At 38.0% G+C, this 20,003-nt stretch overlaps 2 protein-coding genes across 21 annotated transcripts in view; both read left to right on the top strand.

Annotated features, from left to right (window-relative positions):
- SYNCRIP (synaptotagmin binding cytoplasmic RNA interacting protein) overlaps positions 1 to 3,787 on the top strand; it is a 35,922-nt gene extending 32,135 nt beyond the window's left edge. For all 3 annotated transcript variants that reach the window (XM_009205623.2, XM_009205621.2, XM_003897866.4), the window contains one exon: positions 1 to 3,787. This exon is cut by the window's left edge. The gene's annotated coding sequence lies outside the window, so the exon portion shown is untranslated.
- A 14,176-nt stretch (positions 3,788 to 17,963) lies between these two features.
- The window catches only part of SNX14 (sorting nexin 14), a 93,688-nt gene continuing 91,648 nt past the window's right edge, over positions 17,964 to 20,003 (top strand). For 6 of the 18 annotated variants that reach the window (XM_021937568.2, XM_021937567.2, XM_021937574.2 and 3 more), the window contains exon 1: positions 18,011 to 18,596. In XM_021937568.2, the coding sequence (XP_021793260.1) occupies positions 18,457 to 18,596 (140 nt within the window). In that variant the 5' untranslated portion in view covers positions 18,011 to 18,456. Of the gene's footprint in view, positions 18,597 to 20,003 lie in introns of all 18 variants that reach the window. The other 12 variants (XM_021937562.2, XM_021937571.2, XM_021937575.2 and 9 more) reach the window with 8 other exon arrangements.

The following is a 20,003-nucleotide window of genomic DNA, read 5'->3' as shown; positions in this document are numbered from 1 at the left end:
TTGTAAGACTTCCTCATGACCATCATAACAGGCCTTGCTTTTGTCGTATTTTGTGGCTGAAAAAGCAGCCTTGCTTCTTCAGATATTGTAGTTATTTGGATGTATAATAGTTTAGCAAGATGTTACTTTTGTAAGACATCAGATGTTCAAAAAAGTGCATCCGAACTTGTACTAAATACTGCAGTGTCCCTTTATAAAAAGTCAGACTAAAACTGACAATTGTACAGCGAAGCCTGACATTTGGATATTTTGAAGTTTTTTCATAAATCATAGAAATTAGTATATGGCTGTAGTTTAGCTTTTTAGGTAAAAGGTATGTTTCATTAGTGCATTTCTTACTGCTGATCACAGTAAACACGTGAATCAGCTTTCCATTTCTTATGCAGGTCATGATAACTTGTAGAGTAGAGTACAATCATTTGTGCTATGTTTTTAATTTTCTAAAGCACCTTGACAGTGAGTGTTCAGTGATGAAGCATCCTCTATTGAATCACCCTCAAAAATTTTTTTGCCAAGTCCTGAGTTGATAGCTTAAAGTAAAAAGTGAAAATTATAGTTTCATTAGGACTTGGTGTAAAGAAATCCCCTCTCCCCTTCCCCAAAGGGATACTGCAGTTATATCACATACCCAATAGGCACCACGATGAGGATCAGAGCTTATACTTAATTAAGGTTTTATACACACCAGTTCCCCAGTAAATGCAAATTTAACAAGAAAATTAGACATGTCATATGTTCAAAATGCTCATGGCAAACAATCATTTTGCATTCCTGCAAATAAAATTGTTTTATACTGTAAGCTGGAGGCGAGTGTAACTTATTTTTGTAATAAAGTTTTTATTTTTTTTATGTGTCATTAATATAAATGTGTGTTAGTGTAGAAATCTTCTGGTTTAAAAACTTAGAATTGCACACATTTCAGTATGTTTATTTGTACTTACATAATTTTAGAATAGTGGTTGCCAATAGCCTGTATGTTTCACATTAATTGGTTTTTTGTTATCTAAATAAATCATTTTAGTATGTTGTATGTCAGTTACTGGGATAGCTGGGACATAGAGTGTAATTTAAAATTTGTCAATAAGTATTCATTGGAATATATGTAAATGTGCCTTGCCGGTTATTGAAACTTACCTACAAAATGAGTATGGGGTGACAAAAATTAGTTCCTGGTGCTTAATGAAACTTTCTGCCACTGATTTTATATATTACCCCGTGCTTTTTTAAAGTACATCTCTCTCAAAACTTAGTGTAAGTTTGAGGGCTACACAAAACATTTACATTTCATTCTAACATAATATAATAGGTTGTGGAAAGTGGGTAACCTAAATGTAGCCTTCAGTAAAATTGAATCTCAGTGTAATCCTTGGTGCTGGCATTTCCCAGTTCCGAGGAGTTAAATGATCCCATCTAAGAGGTCATTGCCATGCCTATTGGCACTTTACTGTCATAGCATTTTTAAGGGACACTGTCAAGGTGTTTAAGTTAATTCTCAGAATTATTTGTTGGGATTTTAGGACAGGTTTGTTTTACTTAAAGTAAGAACTGCATTGTCAAAGTTGAGAGATGAACACTTTTGTGAGTTCACAAATGTGTTCTCAAGAAAACATTAAAATATGGAGCTCTGGGTTTTCAAGACTATTTGGCATTCTTAGTTTGGGGACTTGGGAGGGAAACTGATAAAAAGAAATTGTGAAGAATTGATGGTTATACTTAAAGAAGGGTAATGTAAACAGTGGTGATGAAATATATACACATCAAGTGAAATTACTTGACAGTGTTCATTTGAATGACTTTGAATTCAAGCCATTATAATTTTAAAATTAAATATCATTTGCACTGTTCTGATAATGGGTGCAGTTTTTGAGCAATATAATCAGAGCTAAATATGCATGTAGTGATTAGTGATGTGAACAATTAACGTTCTGAGAAGAAATACTAACTGTGGTATTTTCAAACTTAAATTTCTGTAGTAAAATCAGTATCAAAGTCTTATCAGATCAAGGAAAACAGGCAATGCATATAAACATACTTTTGAATGTTGTGTGGCCTATAAAGCAATAATGCAATTTATATGGAATGTCATGGGATATGAGAAATGGAAATGCAAAAATAACTAATCCTTTAGTAAAAATGTCAACATGTTAAAGGGGGAATGTTAACTAATGTAGGTTATTGCTATTTGTGATTTGTTTATGGGTTCTTGGCTTTGACAGCTTCAAAGAATGGACAGTGATAAGTCAAAGAAATTTTGTATATATTGTCAAGGAAAGGGTCTTAAATCCAAGAGTCAAGTCCCTTCCTTGGGGTAAAAAATGTATTCTTAAAGCATTCTGATTGTTAAAAAGAAAACTTAAGTTATCTAACCAAAACAGACGCAAGATTTTGTTTCTGCAGACTACTTGGCAATCAAAAGTGATCACAAATTTAGTTTATCAGTTTTCAGAAAGTTGCTTTGTGAGAAAATTTTGTTAGATATATTCTCCCAAGCATGCTTTTTGTGGAAGGTTTTCGGCCATTGCAACTGAATCAGATGTTAAAAATGAAGGGAAAATTGTGCACACACAAAACTGTTGTACACTCATGATTGCAATTTTAGCTTAAGAAACTTTTCTACCAGTTACTGCAAATCTGACTTAAAATGTAGTTTCCTCATGATAAAATAGGAACAACATAGAAATGGATTGATGGGGTGGTGATCTGAGTTATTGTATATAAAAGTTTTTAAAGAATAGAATGAACATCAAGCTAGATAGGCAAAATTGACACATTTGGAACAGCTTTTTTGACTGTGAAGCCAAAAGTTGTCAGAAACATAGCAAAAGATCCCATATTATTACAGAGTATCATACGTAGTCTCTATTTTAAGGGGAGAAATTAAATAGAAGGGCTTCATGCATTTAGGAGAGGGTGCTAAAGCTTCTCAAGTTCGTAAAACTTACAGGAATACCCACCATGATCATTTTCTCTCTAACTGTGTATACCACAAAATTTTCATCTGGCCATAGGAATTCATTGGTGGGTGTAAAATTAATGACTAAAGAACTTAACTGACAAATACATAAAAGAAACAGACTTGTGGGGATATTGTTTTAAGGTGTATTAATTACTCAGTGATCATACCACTCGATAGGGCATGCCACTACTTTCTTAAGATGCTAATTATGAAGCAGTGCTCACAGGCATTTTTTAACTAGCAAATTACTAGATGGACTTTTGGGGTCTGTCACTTTTTAAAAGTACTTAAGACTTAAATTAGCACCACAGTCTGCCTTCAGTAATACACCTAAAATATTCTTCAGGACCAGAAGCATTCAGTTTGAAAATTGTGCAGATGCAAACCAGTATTATTACTAACGCTCTGGGTCAAAGGTTAGGTTTTTAATGTTAACAGTAGTCTGGTAAATATTTAGAAGTCTGGCATTGAGAAACAAAAGCTTGTACCTGACTAGTATTTTTATTTAAAAAAATTAGTTCTGTTAGCTTATTTAAATTGTCTTTTACATTTATTTATCCGTAGAATTTATATTTATTTCATTCCTTTCATCTCACTGAAAACTGTCTGCAGGCCCTTTGATTTGGATTAGATGTGTGAAGTACTGTCTTTTGCCAAAAACCTCAAATTACCTGTTCTTTTCAACGTAGTGGTTTTGTGCTTGTTTGGAGATCAGTTCAAAAACTATCTGTACTATCTGTACTGCCTCTGATGTTAAGATTTTATGTATAGCATAAGGAAGCTAGCTCTGACTATATTTTCCTAAGAATAAAGACCTATTTTTGTAGCATGTCTTAGGATCTCCAGGAGTCCAAGAATTATTGTGGGTGTCCTCCATTTCATCACTTTTCACTTAACAGCTTTTAAGTAGACACTTGGAATCTTTAGAGGTCTGTCGCACTTTGATTATCCATACATTCGAAGTAACTGGCCAATGGTGAAAAATTGCCCAAGATATCCTCAGTTGCAATCACATTACTGGAAGATGAATAGAATAAATTCATTAGGCTGGTCTTAATTTTTGATGGAAACATTCTGTTGTCACATACTTACCATTGGATTTGATAAAGTTAGTGATAATTTGGAAAGAATTGGGGACTTGTCAATATATTTGTGGGTTTTGGCTTATACCCCTAGGATTTCTTGGCTGGGGAATGAGCAGTTTTGGCCACTTCCATCAGGACAAGATTCTTTAGGTCATTTAGTGCAGGTTTAGTTCTATTTTGGATTAACATTTATATTGATTATCAAAAACAAGCTTTCATCATTTCAGAACAGTCCTGGAAGTTTGACTTTGAGTGTGGGAGAAGTCCTAATAAACCATTTTGGAAATTAGTGTCTCCAAGTGTTATAGCTTCCTGAAATGGGTTTCTAACACAATGGGATCAAAATAAGGTTATTTTAGGATAATATACTGTAAACTTAATTGTCTGATTTTCTACTTTGTCTATAAAGTGGCTTACAACAAGTTCTAATCTAGAAAGGAGTTATAAAGGTTATCTGTAATGTTTATGAATTGTCATTTCTTGCCTTTTGTTAGGCTTTCAGCTTTATTCTGAAAAGGAGATTGTTGTTACACAAACTCAACTTGTTTTGGAGAGAATTTTAGGAAACCTAAGGGAGTTGGCATTTTATATCATTTTTGATGGGCAGTTTTTGAGTTTTCAGGGCAGAAGGACAAAGTATTTGGTGTGGAAAAGTTGTTACCACAGATTAAAGAATAAGACCAGGGCTTGCTGACAATAATACATCTGTTAAAGAGTTTTGTAGGTTCCATATGGTAAAATTAGGTCTTGTGACTATAGAAACACCATGATATACAAGAAGAGTTCCAACATACATGTAACGGCTCATTTAATGGTGTTAACTTTAAGTTGAAATTCGAATAACATGGAATTTGTGTAACAAGAGTATTGCATCATTTAAACACAAAATTGCTAAAGCTAGGTGCATCTGTATACTATTATGATGTCATTTTTAAGAGAATATCTTTAATATGTCAGTATTTGTATTAATTGGTTGCTTTAATTGGAAGACCCAGGAATTAGGCCTCCACAGTTGCTTTAACACGTCATGAAAAATTAGAAAAGCATATGTACAAATTGTATTTCTCCGTTTTATTTAATATTTGGAGTATACTTAGAGGAAAACCAGAAATAAACAGTGTTAAAGGTCATCTATAAAAATGGCAGAATACACTTTTCATTTCCACTCTAGAGCCCCATGTATATGTAATACAGTGTAGTTTGGGCAATTTTGGTTCATACCTCTACCTCCTTTGCTGTTTCCCTTGAAATAGCAAAAATTCACATAAATTTGCAGAAATTAAGTTCTTAGGAGTTATTTAACAGTACTAAAGACAGGTTCTGTTGCCTTTTGGTTTCCTGCCTAACTTCAGGTACAGATAAACTTGGAATTAAAAGACGAAAAGCCTTTATTGTAAAATTGTCATGTAACAAATCCTAGTTGATCTCTGGTTTCCTGGAGATTTATTTAGCATTTGGGAGAGGATCAACAAAGGGGCACAGCAAGCAGATACTGCAGTTAGTATTATTTTTCCCTTTTTTGCTTACTGTGTATCGATTAGTCTGTTTAAATTACTAGTACATTTTATGGTAAATTTCTTTGATTTATTTTACTTCCTTTTAGAATGGAAGCTCCTTGAAGGGCAGGGAAATCTGAGTAGGCAGGCATTTAAAAATACTCAAAATGTTGTTCAGTTGGGTGGAAGTTTAGTTCATTTGCCAAATTAGGCTTGTGACATGAGAACTTGAAAAAGGGAATCAAATATTTCGAATCATTTATTTACTGCATAGAAAGCTTTTAAAAATGATCACAAAGTGCTAATGATTTAAGTAAATTAAGATGAAGATCCACATTTAAATTATCAACTTGACATTTTAAAAAATTATTGTCTTGAGTTAAGGGAACAGTTGGCCTTGTGACTTATAGACTTTTTTTTATATGTTAAAATAACCCTGTGTGTGACTGTTTTCCTTATTTGAAATTAAGAAAAGGGTGCTCATAAGGCATCTTTAGCAGTGAACTTAACAAAATCCAATGCATCAGTTTTCCTTTATGCTGATGTGTAGTTTAATCTGTGCTGCTGAACAAGACAGTATCAATCTACAAGCCCTCTGTCTATAAGTTCTTTATGAGGTGAGGAGGGGGTACTTCAAGATGGAACTCTTTTGCTATTGAGGGTCTGGTTGGTTTTGAGTCTAAAGTTTTTATAAGGTTCTTTTGCATAGCAATTTGAAGGTGAGGGAATAATGATACTTGAGAAAAAGCATGAAGCCTAGATAACTAAAAATGAGGTGTCGAAAGCAGCTATTTCTGAGGGTAGTGTATATTGCTTACTGTATCTTAAAATAACTTGAGAAATGGTTACATAAATATGAATAGCCTTATATTTACCTACCAGTTGATAGGTAGCTGAAATTCAATAACCTGAATAGTGAGGCCCTGAATTTAAGGCATTATTTCACTATACTATATATACCTCCTAATATCAGTAGTGTGAGTAAAAGTGGTATTTATGTTTATGCTTAGTTGATGTTTTAAGTTGATCTTTTTTTAAAATCTAGAAGGACCTGTCCATGGAGTCCACTCCCAGATATCTCCTCCCTTTAGTTCTCTTAAAATTTATCTAATTTTTTTAAAGAGATATGGTTGGCCGGGCGTGGTGGCTCATGCCTGTAATCCCAGCACTTTGGGAGGCCCAGGTGGACAGATCACCTGAGGTCAGGAGTTTGAGACCAACCTGGCACTTGACCAATATAGTGAAACCCTGTCTCTACTAAAAATAGTAATAAAAAAAAAAAAAGCTGGAGAGTCAGGAGAATCGTGTGAACCCCAGAGGCGGAGGTTGCAGTGAGCCGAGTTCGTGCCACTGCACTCCAGCCTGGGTGACAGAGTGACTCCGTCTCAAAAAAAAAAAAAAAAAAAAAAAAAAAAGAGATCTTGCTCTGTTATCCAGGCTGGAAGTCTACAGTACTGTCATAGCTCACTGCAGCCTCAAACTCCGGGGCTCAAGCAGTCCTCCTGCCTCAGGCTCCCAAAGTGCTGCGATTATAGGCATGAGCCGCTGTGCCTGGTCTCCCGGTTACTTGAAATACACTTTAGCCTCTACTTATGAATTTTAGAATCTCTGTTTCTCATAAGATAAGTAAATAGTATAGTACACTGAGTAGTTTTCCTTCATTTTCCACTTGCTGTTAGGTATCCTTCCTTTCTTACTGTCAGGATTATACTACTTTAAAACTGATTACCTTATACATGCCTCTAGACTAAAGAGAGGCAAAACAACATATATAATGTACTTACCCATCTTTGTGCATCACAGCAGTTTATTTTATATATGCATAGTCTTGCTCACTCTTGAATGCTAGAAATTTTAAAAGTTACCACTTTCTTACATGATGCATTGAAATACTACTTCACATCAGTTTTCTCTTTGTGCTTCTGATTTCCTTAGATGTTTGGTGATTCTTTACTCATATTTATCAAATAAGGAAATTAGGAAAACTGGTGTTGTCTACTGAGATGGCTTTCTGCAAGTTCTGTGTGTGTGAGAAAATGAGGACTAATAGCCTTTATTTTTAGCTTTTGTGGGAGCATTGAGGCAAGTAGGGTACCCTCTCCAGTGTCAGAAGAGTTTTCAATTGCAGGAGTTCTGACCCCTCTCAAGGTTACTCACTTTGAGAGGGAGGTAGACCCTAAAAGCAATTTTACCTATCAAGTCTCAGCCCTTTCACTCCTGCAAACTAGGAGGTCTTGCTTTTTCCTTCCCACTCCTTCCTCCCATGGAAATTGGCTCCTGCTGTTTGTAGCAAAATTAATATGAGCCTCATTTCTTCATCTTTTGTATGAAGGAATATGAATTTATCTTTTGTATCTAAATTGTGCAATTTAGTATAAAAGGTGCTAGTTTTAAAATAGAACTGGTAGTAAAACACAGTAGTATGGTGCATCTTCTGAATTAGGAGAAGTCTTAATCTGTATTATCACTTCCATATTGCTGCTTATTTAAAATATATTGTCTTGGAAAAGTCAGTAAGTCTTACTTGGGAAGAGAACGGGTACATAGAGGACATTTTGGGATTAAGGATGCAAATTTAGTGACATTCTTAATTGGGAAAAGCGTATTATTTTGGAAGACCTTTTTTGTTTTGTTCTGTTCTTTTTGAGACAGGGTCTCTGTTGCCCAGGCTGGAGTCTAGTAGTGCAGTCATGGCTCACTGCAGCCTTAACCTCCCCGGCTCAAGCAGTCCTCCCACCTCAGCCTCCTAAATAGCTGGGACCATGGATGTGTGCCACAATGCCTGGCTTTTTTTTTTTTTTTTTTTTTTTGAGACGCTCTTGTTGCCTAGGCTGGAGCGCAATGGTGTGATCTTGGCTCACTGCAACCTCCGCCTCCTGGGTTCAAGTGATTCTCCCAACTCAGCCTCCTGAGTAGCTGGGATTACAGGTGCCCGCCAACCATGCCCAGCTAATTTATGTATTTTTAGTAGAGATGGGGTTTCACTATGTTGGCCAGGCTGGTCTTGAACTCCTGACCTCAGGTGATCTGCCCTCCTCAGCCTCCCAAAGTGCTGGGATTATAGGTGTGAGCCACCGTGCCCGGCCAGTTTTTTTATTTTTTGGAGAGATGAGGTGTCCCTATGTTGCTGAGGCTGGTCTTGAACTGGGCTCAAGGGATCGTCCCACCTTGCCTCCCAGTGTGCTGGGGTTACAGGTGTGAGCCACTGCACCTGGCCTGAAAGGCCTTTTTGGAAATAGGTTCAGAAAATGTTTTCGCATTTAGTTTCTGAACATTTAAAGCTAAACCATTGAGAATTTCTTTTTCCCCATTCTATTTAACAGTTTGCCTTTCTGTCTTGTTATTTTCAGCAAGGCAAAATTTTTGGCAGGTAATGCAACATCATTTCTTACTGTGGCAGGGATCTCAAACCTACCTTCCAGATTTGATGTTCTGGGGGTTTGATGAGAGTCCAGGTTAATTTACTTGTGGAATATATTCTATACTTCTGTCAACTCTGTGATTAGGGAGTCTGATTTTCTACATAAAGGCAAGTCAAACTTCTTGAGTCACTTTGCCTTGAAGATATTAAAACAGTTCTTAATTAGGTTTTGTGATATTAAATATTGACTGATACCAAGGAAGAAACTGACTTGCAGGGTTACTGGTACCAACAATCTTGGCTAATTTTTTTTTTCTTTCTTTTTTGAGACGGAGTCTCGCTCTGTCGACAGGCTGGGGTGCGATGGTGAGATCTCGGCTCACTGTAGCCTCTGCTTCCTGGGTTCAAGTGATTCTCCTGCCTCAGCCTCCCAAATAGCCGAGACTACAGCTCAGCTAATTTTTGTATTTTTAGTATAGACGAGGTTTCACCATGTTGGCCAGGCTGGTCTTGAACTCCTGACCTCAGGCCATCCGCCCGCCTTGGCCTTCCAAAGTGCTGGGATTACAGGTGTGAGCCACTGTGCCCAGCCTAATCTTGGCTGAGTTTTCAGTGGTAACAGTATCTGGCCAGCCACACATACAAATGTACATACATTCATAGATATATACACACATAATAGGAAACTAAAGATGGAAATAAATCATCTTTAGTAGACCTGGATCTTTCAGTTAAAATTTATGGACATAAAATGCTCTTAATTTCTTACACTTGTGTCTTTTATTCATATGGCTTTCCCATTCTAACAAGCCTGATCTGTCTTGTATATTCATTTTCCACATATATTTACAAAGGTATAGGTTGGTGAAGTAAAATACTGTCTGCATTAATGTAGTTTCCTCATTTCAACGACTTAGGTAATTTTTTCAGTTCTAGATGAGACACTGAAAATCTGTTAATCATTGGGCCATTTGATGGAAGCAGCTATGTACAAACATTTAACCTCTGAGCCTGAGTTCCTTGTAAAAGATACTTTTCCAGTCTCAATCATATCCTATGAATATAGGATTTGTAGGATCGGGCCCTTTTTTTTTTTTTTTTTTTTTTTTTTGGAAAATTCTGCCTAGAGAACTTTTGACGTTAATTCATTCATGCTTTTATGTGGAGATTTATTTTCACAAAAGAATAAATGTTGCATTAAAAAGTAGACTTAATTCACCCTGTAATTTCTTACATGTATGAACATTTGGTACATTATTTTTGTGATAGCTCTTTGAAATACGACTCTTGAAAGTTGAGGAAGCTAACACTGAAGCCCTGTATATTCTTATATTCTGATTCTGAGGAGGAATACTATCAAGCCCTCATTAGTCCACAAAGCATTATTCCAAGTTATTCCCAAACTTCCCTAAATTACCATGTTAATGCATGAATTGGGAGTTAACCCAAATCACATAGATGTTAGCTAATACATGAATCTACTTTGTGGTAGTAACACAATTTTAAAAAGTTTTAGAATAGGTGTTCATATATTCTGTGTTTCTTAGTTTTGAAATTCTAGTCAAAATTCTCATTGCTAATAGATGAATGAACCTGATAAGGAAATACAAAACAGTCTAACTGCTAAACCAACCTCCTCAATTTTATTTATGTTAATAATTGTTCTCTAACAATTACAGGGCCACCATATAGTCCAAAATAGCATCGATGTTCTGATTACCAGTGACTCTACCCAAGTAAACTGTCTTTATGCTGAAAGCCCACATATTTATCAGTAGAACATTTTATTGCACCTTTTCTAGTGAGCTTGGTGGTTTTGGAATGATGCTTCTTTTAAGTGGGTTTTCCTCCCCCCCCCCCCCTTTTTTTTTTTTTGAGACAGAGTCTCCCTCTGTTGTGCTCAGGCTGGAGTGCAGTGGCACTATCTTGGCTCACTGCAACCTCCATCTCCCAGGTTCAGGTGAGTCTCCCAAGTAGCTGGGATTACAACTACCATGCCTGGCTAGTTTTTTGTATTTTAAATAGAAACCATAAGTTTAGGTTTAAGTTTCACCATATTGGCCAGGCTGGTCTTGAACTCCTGCCTCAGGTGATCACCTGCCTGCCTCGGCCTCCCAAGGTGCTGTGATTACAGGCATGAGCCACCGTGCCCGGCCTTCCCTCTTTTTAAGAGTTGTTCACAGGATACCAGTGTCCCCATATGAAAATTATATATTTTAAAGATTTAACCCCTATGGCATTAATTACATTTACTTAACCTTGAAAAATCTTGGCACTTTGCCAGATTATTTCATCTTCCATCCTTGTTTTTATTTTCCTTTTTTCTCTGTATACTTGTTTCCTTGATCACATCTACATTACAGTCCCATATCACATCTGTGTGGACTCCTGTTTTAGTGTCAGGGCTTCCTTGATCTCTGTTACGTGCAGTTTTGCATTTCAGCTGTCTGCTGAACACATTCAAGTGCTCTTCTCCATCAGCAACTGTCTCATTAATTTCTCATTTCATATCCAGTCACATTTGATTACTTACTTGAAGAGGCCTGAAATGTCCTCTGTCCAAGTCCTGCCAGTCCTTAAGGAAGTTCAGATCTGGCATAACTCCTTATAAATAAGTTAAACTTTTAAGTGGCACATTTAATTTTACTGGTTCTCTACATCTAGCTCCAGAGTCTACAACAGTATTGTCAAATAGAAATGAAATGCAAACCACATATGCAATTTATTTAAAGTTTTATGGTTTGGCCCCAGTTCATCCTTTCAGTGTTATCTTCCATTAATACTGTCTATAAAGAAACTGCCGCGTTTTGTTTCTTTGGCTTGTCTCACAGTTTCTGATGTCTTGAATTCTGCCCCATTTTCTTCAACCAAAATAGGTTAAAGTCATCTTACTATAGGCACATTAGAACTACCAATATCATATCCCTGAGGAATAAGTACAGTTTGGAGAACATTAAAAGTCTTGGCTTTGCCTTCTAGGGACAAATAAGGCTATTTGCTGATTTTTCTTCTTTTCTTGGTTTTGTTTTTTTGAGATGGAGTCTCGCTCTGTCACCCAGGCTGGAGTGCAATGGTGCGATCTTGGCTGACTGCAACCTCTACCTCCTGGGTTCAAGCTATTCTTCAACCTCAGCCTCATGAGTAGTTGGGATTACAGGCGTGTGCCACCATGCCCAGCTAATTTTTGTATTTTTTAGTAGAGACAGGGTTTTGCCATGTTGGCCAGGCCGGTCTCAAACTCCTGACCTCAGGTGATCCGCTTGCCTCAGCCTTCCAAAGTGCTGTGATTACGGGCATGCGCCACTGTACCCAGCCTTTATTGTGGTATAGGTTTGTGATACAAAAAATTTATCAACCTCTGCTTAAAGATAACTTCAGGAGCAAAAGTATAGTTTCACTATTGTTTTTTAGACAGGTCTTGCTCTGTTGCCCAGGCTGGGTTGAAGTGGCACCGTCTTGGCTCTCTGCAGCCTCCACCTCTGGGGCTCAAGGAATCCTCCCACCTCAGTCTGGGACCACAGGTGTGTGCCACCGCACCCGGCTAATTTTTTTTTTTTTTTTTGAGGCAGAGTCTTGCTCTGTCGCCCAGGCTGGAGTGCAGTGGCATGATCTCAGCTCACTGCAACCTCTGCCTTCTCAGTTCAAGTGATTCTCCTGCCTCAGCCTCTCGAGTAGCTGGGACTATAGGTACTCGCCACCATGCTTGGCTAATTTTTGTATTTTTAGTAAAGATGAGGTTTCACCATGTTGCTCAGCCTGGTCTGGAACTCCTGACCTCAAGTGATCTGCCGGTCTCAGCCTCCCCAAATGCTGGGATTACAGGCATGCACCACTGTGCTTCGCCCCTAATTTTTGTTGTTGGTTTTTTTCATGTACAGAGGTTTCACCATGTTGCCTAGGCTGAAAGTCACTGTTTTAAAACATGTGATGTCATTTGAAAATCTGATATTTCTATGCTTTGCAATAGCAGGAACCTTCAGAATCATTTAAATTATTACTGCTACCCTTACAGTTTATTTTTTTGGCAGTGTGTATCTGGTAATTACAATCTTCTTTCCTTCACCATGGTAAATAATAGTTTCATATGTTGCTTTACATAGTAGAAAACACGATGGAACTTGGCAGAGGCTGAAGAGTAAATAGATTTAAACCAATTTAAAAATAATTGTGTTAACATCTGGAAACTCAGTACTTGCAAGGGACTATCTAGATAGGGATATTTGTCATAGGTGTCTTAACTCTAGTAAAAAATTGCTCTAGTTCTGCCATCAGTGTTTCTGTGAGCATTCTTAAAGCTTTCTTTTAAGCCACAAGAAATAACTGAAAGCTGATGTTTTTATATATAAGCATTTTTTTTTTTTTTTTTGGTAGTGATAGAACTGTTCTTTGAACATCTGGGGACAGCAGAGTTCTTAATTGTCTTGAGTACTTAAGGATATATCTTGAATTGTTTCACAAAATTGAAGACCATAGGCCATAACGCTAAAACTTCGGACTGTTTTAGAATCTTGTGTTCATGTGAGTTAAAGAAAAATTCAAATGGTAACTGTCTTTGAATATATAAGGGAAATTTTACAATAAAAAATTTCAAAATTATTATTCAAGATTTATACTTAGATATATTATGTTGAGCTTATTTTCTGGAATCAGCTTACCAAAAGAGGAAAAGTTTATTTTTAGTGAAGGTAAAAATTGATTTTAATTATTTGGTAGCAACCCTTACTAGTAGAGTAAGAGCTGAAGTACCAATATTAGTGATTTTCGCAGTTCTGAACCAAGCCTGGTTGCATGGTAGTTTTTAGGACAACAGCAAAGAGCTTTAATTTTTATGTTTTGGGAAATAGCTTGTGAGAGGTAAGAAGGATTGCAAAGTTTTTCCAAAATATTCTATGAAGTTAGTGAAGTCAGTTGAAATCTATTTAAACATTTGAAGGGATATATAGTTAACATTTTTTAAATGAAAGGAAACCACTGTCTGCAGTTCAGAAATAAGATGGAGTGTTTTATTTATTTAAGGGGTAATTTTAAAAGTAAACAAAAGCATTGGCCTACAAGCCTACAAGAGAATGATGTTAGATTGTAAGTGCTTTTTCTAATCTTTAATATTCATCAACAGGTGAGTATATTTTCAGTTTCCAAGCAGTTATTAACTTACATTTTCTGAAATTATAACTAACTTCCTACTTCTCCAAAAGTGAGACTTAAGAGGATGGCTATTTCATCATAAATTAGAAAAATGACTACAAATATGAAATGGTTAAATTTTTTGGTACTAAGATAATGAGACCATCCAGAATTTTATGATCAAAACATGGCTTTTAACCAGGGAGTATCTGTAGTTGAGCCACTGGCTCTATAGCGTTGTTAGTTCTTTGTATCTTCCCAAAAATGGAGGTTTTACCTCATGGCCGTAAAAATAAAAGAGGGTTAAATGTGAAAATAATAACTGCATTTTGAACATCTCAGACCCTCCACTCATAAAAATTACTTAATGTTCCTCTTCCTTGCATTACATACTTTCCATTGTAATAAGTTCCTGCTTTGAAAACCAAGGAAAGGAACATTTTTTGAAGACGGCAGTTCAGTGGCTTCTTTAACAGGTGTTTTATCCAGAGGTTGATCTGTAGGGATAGATTGTAGGGGAGAAGAGGGTGTTATGAAACATAAAATTAAGGCTGTAAAAATAACATTAGGGATGCCACAAAAGGTGAAATATAAACCATTATCATTTGAGAAAAGGGAAAAACAGGGCTTTGAAAATGCCTGTCATTTGATAGGAGGCATCTGTAAGGGAGGGACTGAAATGGCTCCCAGGGGTACCATCCTCTTCCCGATATACCTGTGCCATAAAAATAGTGACCCTCAGCACGTTAAAATGTGGTTTCCATTCAGGGTCATCAGAATTTAGGCCTAATTTCTGCAATTCAGGTATTCAGCATTACCTTGCAAAATTATTGTACCAACATAAAAAGCATTTTGCTGGTGTGGTGGGGAGAATCAGGTTAAATTAAGTAGAAGCATTTTGAAAACTGTGCCTAGTACTTCATGACTTCTGAAAATTATAAGCGAAAACAGAGATAAGTCCTATTCTTTGCTCACATTATTTCCCACAGGCCTTTCCAGATCTTTATAGCTAAAAATTTCCCTTTTGCCATGAACTGTCATTAAGAAAAAAAAAAAAGATTACAGTCTTTATGTATAAAACTGCTGCCCTTTATAACATTTTATGTGACTTGTTTGCTTCACTAGATTGTAAGCCTTTGGAGGTCAGAAAAAAATGCATCTAAATTAATTGTTATCTGCCACCACATCTAGCATAGTGCCTTACACTTACTTGCTATTCAATAAATATATTCATTAAAATAATGGACATATTACTGGATTGCAGTTTAATGTCTATGAGCCCATTAAATACATTATCAAATTTTAAACTTTTTATAGTTTGTCAGTGTACACCTAGCACATATGTGACCTTTGCAGCATTTATAAAAAAAAAAAACATTTAATTGTACTGGCTCTCCACAGCTAGCAGAGTCTATAACAGCACTGTGTAGTAGAAATACAATGCAAGCTACATATGTAATTTTAAGGTTTCTAGCTACATTAAAGTAAAAATACATTTAGGCAATTATTGTAATTTAATATGTAATTTATACATATTTATACATATTATACATATGTATATTTATACATATTAAATTACATTTTATATGTATAAATTTAATATGTAATTGCCTTAAAACTAACTTTAATTTACAATTAATACAGTTTTCATGCTAAGTCTTCGACATCTGATAGGTACTTTACACATCACGAGTTAACGAGCCACATTTCAAGTGCTCAGTGGCCACATGTGGCTTCTGACTATTGTATTGGACAGTGCAGATGTAGAACTTTAGCGTAGGCAGTCAGCCTTTCTGGACCTCAGTTTTCCTAGAAATCAGGTATTTAATATGTCATTTTCATTTTAGGTTGTTGTAATCCAAATAAAAACTAATTGGTTTAGCTCATTGTCATGTTTATAAAGCCATAAAATTTGAAAAAAAAAATTTTGTATTAACCATTGTACAAAGATATTTAACAGGCACTTTGCAACTTTCCACGAATTTTAGTGGCCCCCCCCCCCCGTCCCCCGGTCAATTTTATGAAGATAACTCTGTTTTAGAGTTGAGGTTGGAGTGAGATAGATCAAGTTAATCTTGCTAACATGTTGCTAGTAGGAGATAGAGCTAGTTTCAGAACCAGCGTTGATTGTGGATATTTCATATAACCTCTCGAAAGTTCAAAACTTAATAAGGTTGGGGAAAAAGTTTTGAGCTCTGTGTGTGTAAAGGTGGATTCTACACCATAGGCTAAAGACATTTAATGAAATGTTATTTCCTTAGATGAGATCCGTAGCGACAAAAAAATTTAAGTTTCTTAATTTAGTTGTGGAAATTCTCTGCCATAAAGAATTTCCTCGTGGCAGAAGTTTTTTACGTTTTTTTCCTTTTCTAATCATAAGAGCAATTTGGAAATTTAAATTGTCTATTATCTAGTTAACTTATTCTAATTGCCTCTAAGAAATCAGATGGGAAATAAGTCTTTTAATTGGATATTGTAGTGATGTCTGATTTGAATAGAACTCAAAACATTTTGTCTTTAAAATATACTGGCTCTTGGTGAAAAGAGTAATTTCAAAATAAGGCTTTAAAAGGAAGCAAAAATTTTAAGCAGAATAAAAGGCAACATAATTTACCAGACAAGTTAATAACTTACATTATTTGTCATGAGATTAGGTTTTTAAAAAGTAATTTACAAAAGTGTAAAGCACTCAAGTCCATAGGAGGCACTTGATACATGTAGATCCACTCAACATACACCTCATATATGTTAGTATAAACAGATAATTCAAAGACGCTTAAAAACTGCCAAAGTGAAATAAATGTTTAAATATGTATCTAGAAACATTTTTAAAAAGTGGTAAGCTTTCCTGTGATGTTACATTGTAGTCTTTTAAATGGTTTAGCCACAAACGGAAAAGTGTATTTGTGATGTTTACACAATACCTAATCGTGAGGATCAGTGAAATTGTTTACTTTTATACACCACTGTGGAATTGGTACCACCATTTTGCAAAGCAGTTTGACTATCAAGAATATTTGTTTTTACCCTTTGACCCAGTAATTGTATTAAAGTTGATTCTAAATAATTAGAAATGTGCATAGGTTTATGATCAAGGATGGTAATATCAGTGGACTTTAGTGGTTAGCAATAATGGAACAAAGGATGGTACATTCTGATAAAGGAAAATAATGCATCATTAAAGATCCATGTTTTTGTAATACGGTAAAATATTCATGAAACTACATACACCATTAAAAAAATTTGTTTCCCCACTTTGAAGGGTAAGATCCTAGGAAAGAGAGATGACAGGCGCAGGCTTTGTCCTTAGAACGTGTTCAAATCCCGGTTTTGTTAGTTTTATGATCCTAAGTTCCTCTGTCTCAGTAATTTACCTGTATAATGATTGAAACTATACTACTGTACCTATACCATGGGGTGAATGCATGAAGGTCAAATTAAAGTGCTTAGTGCCCCGCCTAAGTAAATTTTAGCGATAATAGTCTTACAGAAATAAAAATTTAGAAATGTGATGAATTAGTAAAGGGAAAACCCCATGAGACTCTATAAGAGGGATTTTACCTAATCTGCCAACCTGCCTCGTCCAAGCACTCGGATTTTGGTTGGGTTCCCGAGGCCGGCGTGAATTGAGCTCTACCTTGCCCGTGAGCGCGCAAAAGAGATTTTGTTGGTGGGGTGGCGGCCTGGTGAGTTGTATTCTTTATTCTAGGGCTGTTTTACTCGCCACCCACCTGGCCCCCAACACGCCCCCTTTAAAATACCGACTCAAAGGCGTCCTCCCATCCCCCACTCCCTTAGGCGTCACGCAAAGCTCGGACCTGGGCCGACCCGGAACCGAGTGTACGGTGAGGCGCGGAACGTTGCGGGGGTCGGGGAAGCGCTATCACCCGCTCCATCCCTGTGCAGGTTCGTATCACGAAGACTACAGTTCCCAGCAGACTCCACGAGCTCCGGTTGCCCCTCAGGCAGCGCCCGGCGGCTACGGGAGGCTGTAGTTTCTTCTGGGCTCGCCACAACCTTCTTCCCTCTCCTCCGCAATACAGCAGTTACCGGGTCCTGGGGCTGTCCTTTGATTTCCGGAAATGGCCAGTCGCCAGTGTTGTCAGAGTTTCCACGGAAGACTGCGCGCTACTCCGGCCAGGAGGGCGGAGCGGCGAGACGCTAGAGGCCGTGCGCTGGGTGACGACTTCGGGCACGTTCTACGGCCGTTCATCTGGTCGGCTGGGGACGGCGGCCGCGCACGCGCGGCGGGGGGCATGGGGCGTGGGGCTGGGCCCAGCTGGACGCGACCGCAACCTGCGGCGCCTGACTGCCGGTAGGCGGTTGTGTGTGTGCGCCGCCGAGTCGGTGGGGCGGGGACGCGAGGTGTGGATGGGGGCTCTCCTTGACCTCTGGCTTAGCTAGTAGCGCAGCCTCGGCCTCGCAGTTACGGAGATGGTGCCCTGGGTGCGGACGATTGGGGAGAAGCTGAAGCAGCGGCTGCGGCTGGACGTGGGACGCGAGATCTGCCGCCAGTACCCGCTGTTTTGCTTCCTGCTGCTCTGTCTCAGCGTCGCCTCCCTGCTTCTTAACAGGTAACGCCGCAGCGCGGAGCCGGGGCGGCGGCTTTTCTCCGAAGCTGCGGACGCCCGGCCTGTGCTGCTTAACCGTGCAGAAACCGCGTAGCTGCGGGACTGGGGTCCAGTGGGGAGAGCGAGCTCCGCAGAGGAGCGGCCTCGGGGAGCTCGGCCGAGCGTTGGGGCCGGAAGCACAGGCCGGTGGGGTGGGGTTGATTGCCTCCTTTCCCGAGGCTGCTTCGTCTCCTGAGCTACCTTTTTCTCATCCATTTCTCAAAACGAGTCCTTCATCTTCGTTGCTTTTCAAAAGTGAAATCCGTGTGTCGACTCAAATTGAGACTGTACAGAGACAGTCAAGTCAGCTCACGGAGGAGGGTTCGATCGTAGCCGCAATTTTAGGCAAAATCCGCACACCCCCAGCGCGTTCTTCCATCCCCCCACTCCCCACACCCTCAGCTTGCAGCTGAAGCTTTTCCCGCAGTATTGTTGAATAAAATAGACGGCCATAAAGATTTGTTGGACAGAAATCAGAAAGCAAAGTGGTACCTGTCGCAACGTCCCTAGAATATTCTTAAGAGGACTTGATGCCCCCTCCCCCACCACAAAAAACCTGAAATATTCCGAAAGGTTAAAGTTGGTAAATTCAGTTGACATTTTGAAGTCAGAAGATTCTGCCCTCGAAAGAGACTTGTTTTCCTTAATTTTGCTGTTTCAAGAAATTGTTGCGATGCAATTGGTAGTAGAGGAGACTTTTCCATTAAAATTAACACCAGATTTGCTTTTGGTGGAAGAAAATCTGAGAGTTGTCATTGACAGCATCCGCATACTGTTTTCTCTGATGTTTTGAACAGACAACCATTCTTACTCTTTATCTTAAGGTAGTTGATTCCCAAGGATAGCAACGGAGGAATGCACAAGGAATTTGGTAGCTTCATTTTTCTCCGGCATAACCGTTATTTGTGACTATGTTGAAGTTGGAGTTCTTCCCTAGAAGTGGCCTTGCTTTCTTGTTGATTCTTGGTTTAAATATTATTGAGCTTAAATAGTAGTTGATGTTTTACTGAGAAGTGTGCTTTGTAATGGTGAGATGTTTGAACTGTAGAAGTGTGGGAGAAGTGGGATCCTTAACAGAGGGAAAACTAATTATTATTTGGTTTCTGTCATCTGGAAGGTATTCCAAGCTAGACTAACAGGTTTAGTACAAAAGACATGTAAGCTTCATATGATTTTTATTTTATTTTTTTTTGAGATGGGGTCTCACTCTCTTGCCCAGGCTGGAGTGCAGTGATGGGGTCTCGGCTCACTGCAACCGCCATCTCCCGGGTTCAAGTGATTCTCATGCCTCAGCCTCCAGAATAGCTGGGACTACAGGTGGGCACCACCATGCCCGGCTAATGTTTTTGTATTTTTAGTAGAGACGGGGGT

The sequence above is a fragment of the Papio anubis genome, chromosome 6 (genome assembly GCF_008728515.1).
Source record: "Papio anubis isolate 15944 chromosome 6, Panubis1.0, whole genome shotgun sequence".
In the NCBI taxonomy this organism is placed as follows: Eukaryota; Metazoa; Chordata; class Mammalia; order Primates; family Cercopithecidae; genus Papio; species Papio anubis.
The sequence above is the reverse complement of the archived record's forward strand: the minus strand, read 5'-3'. Positions and strand labels throughout refer to the sequence as shown.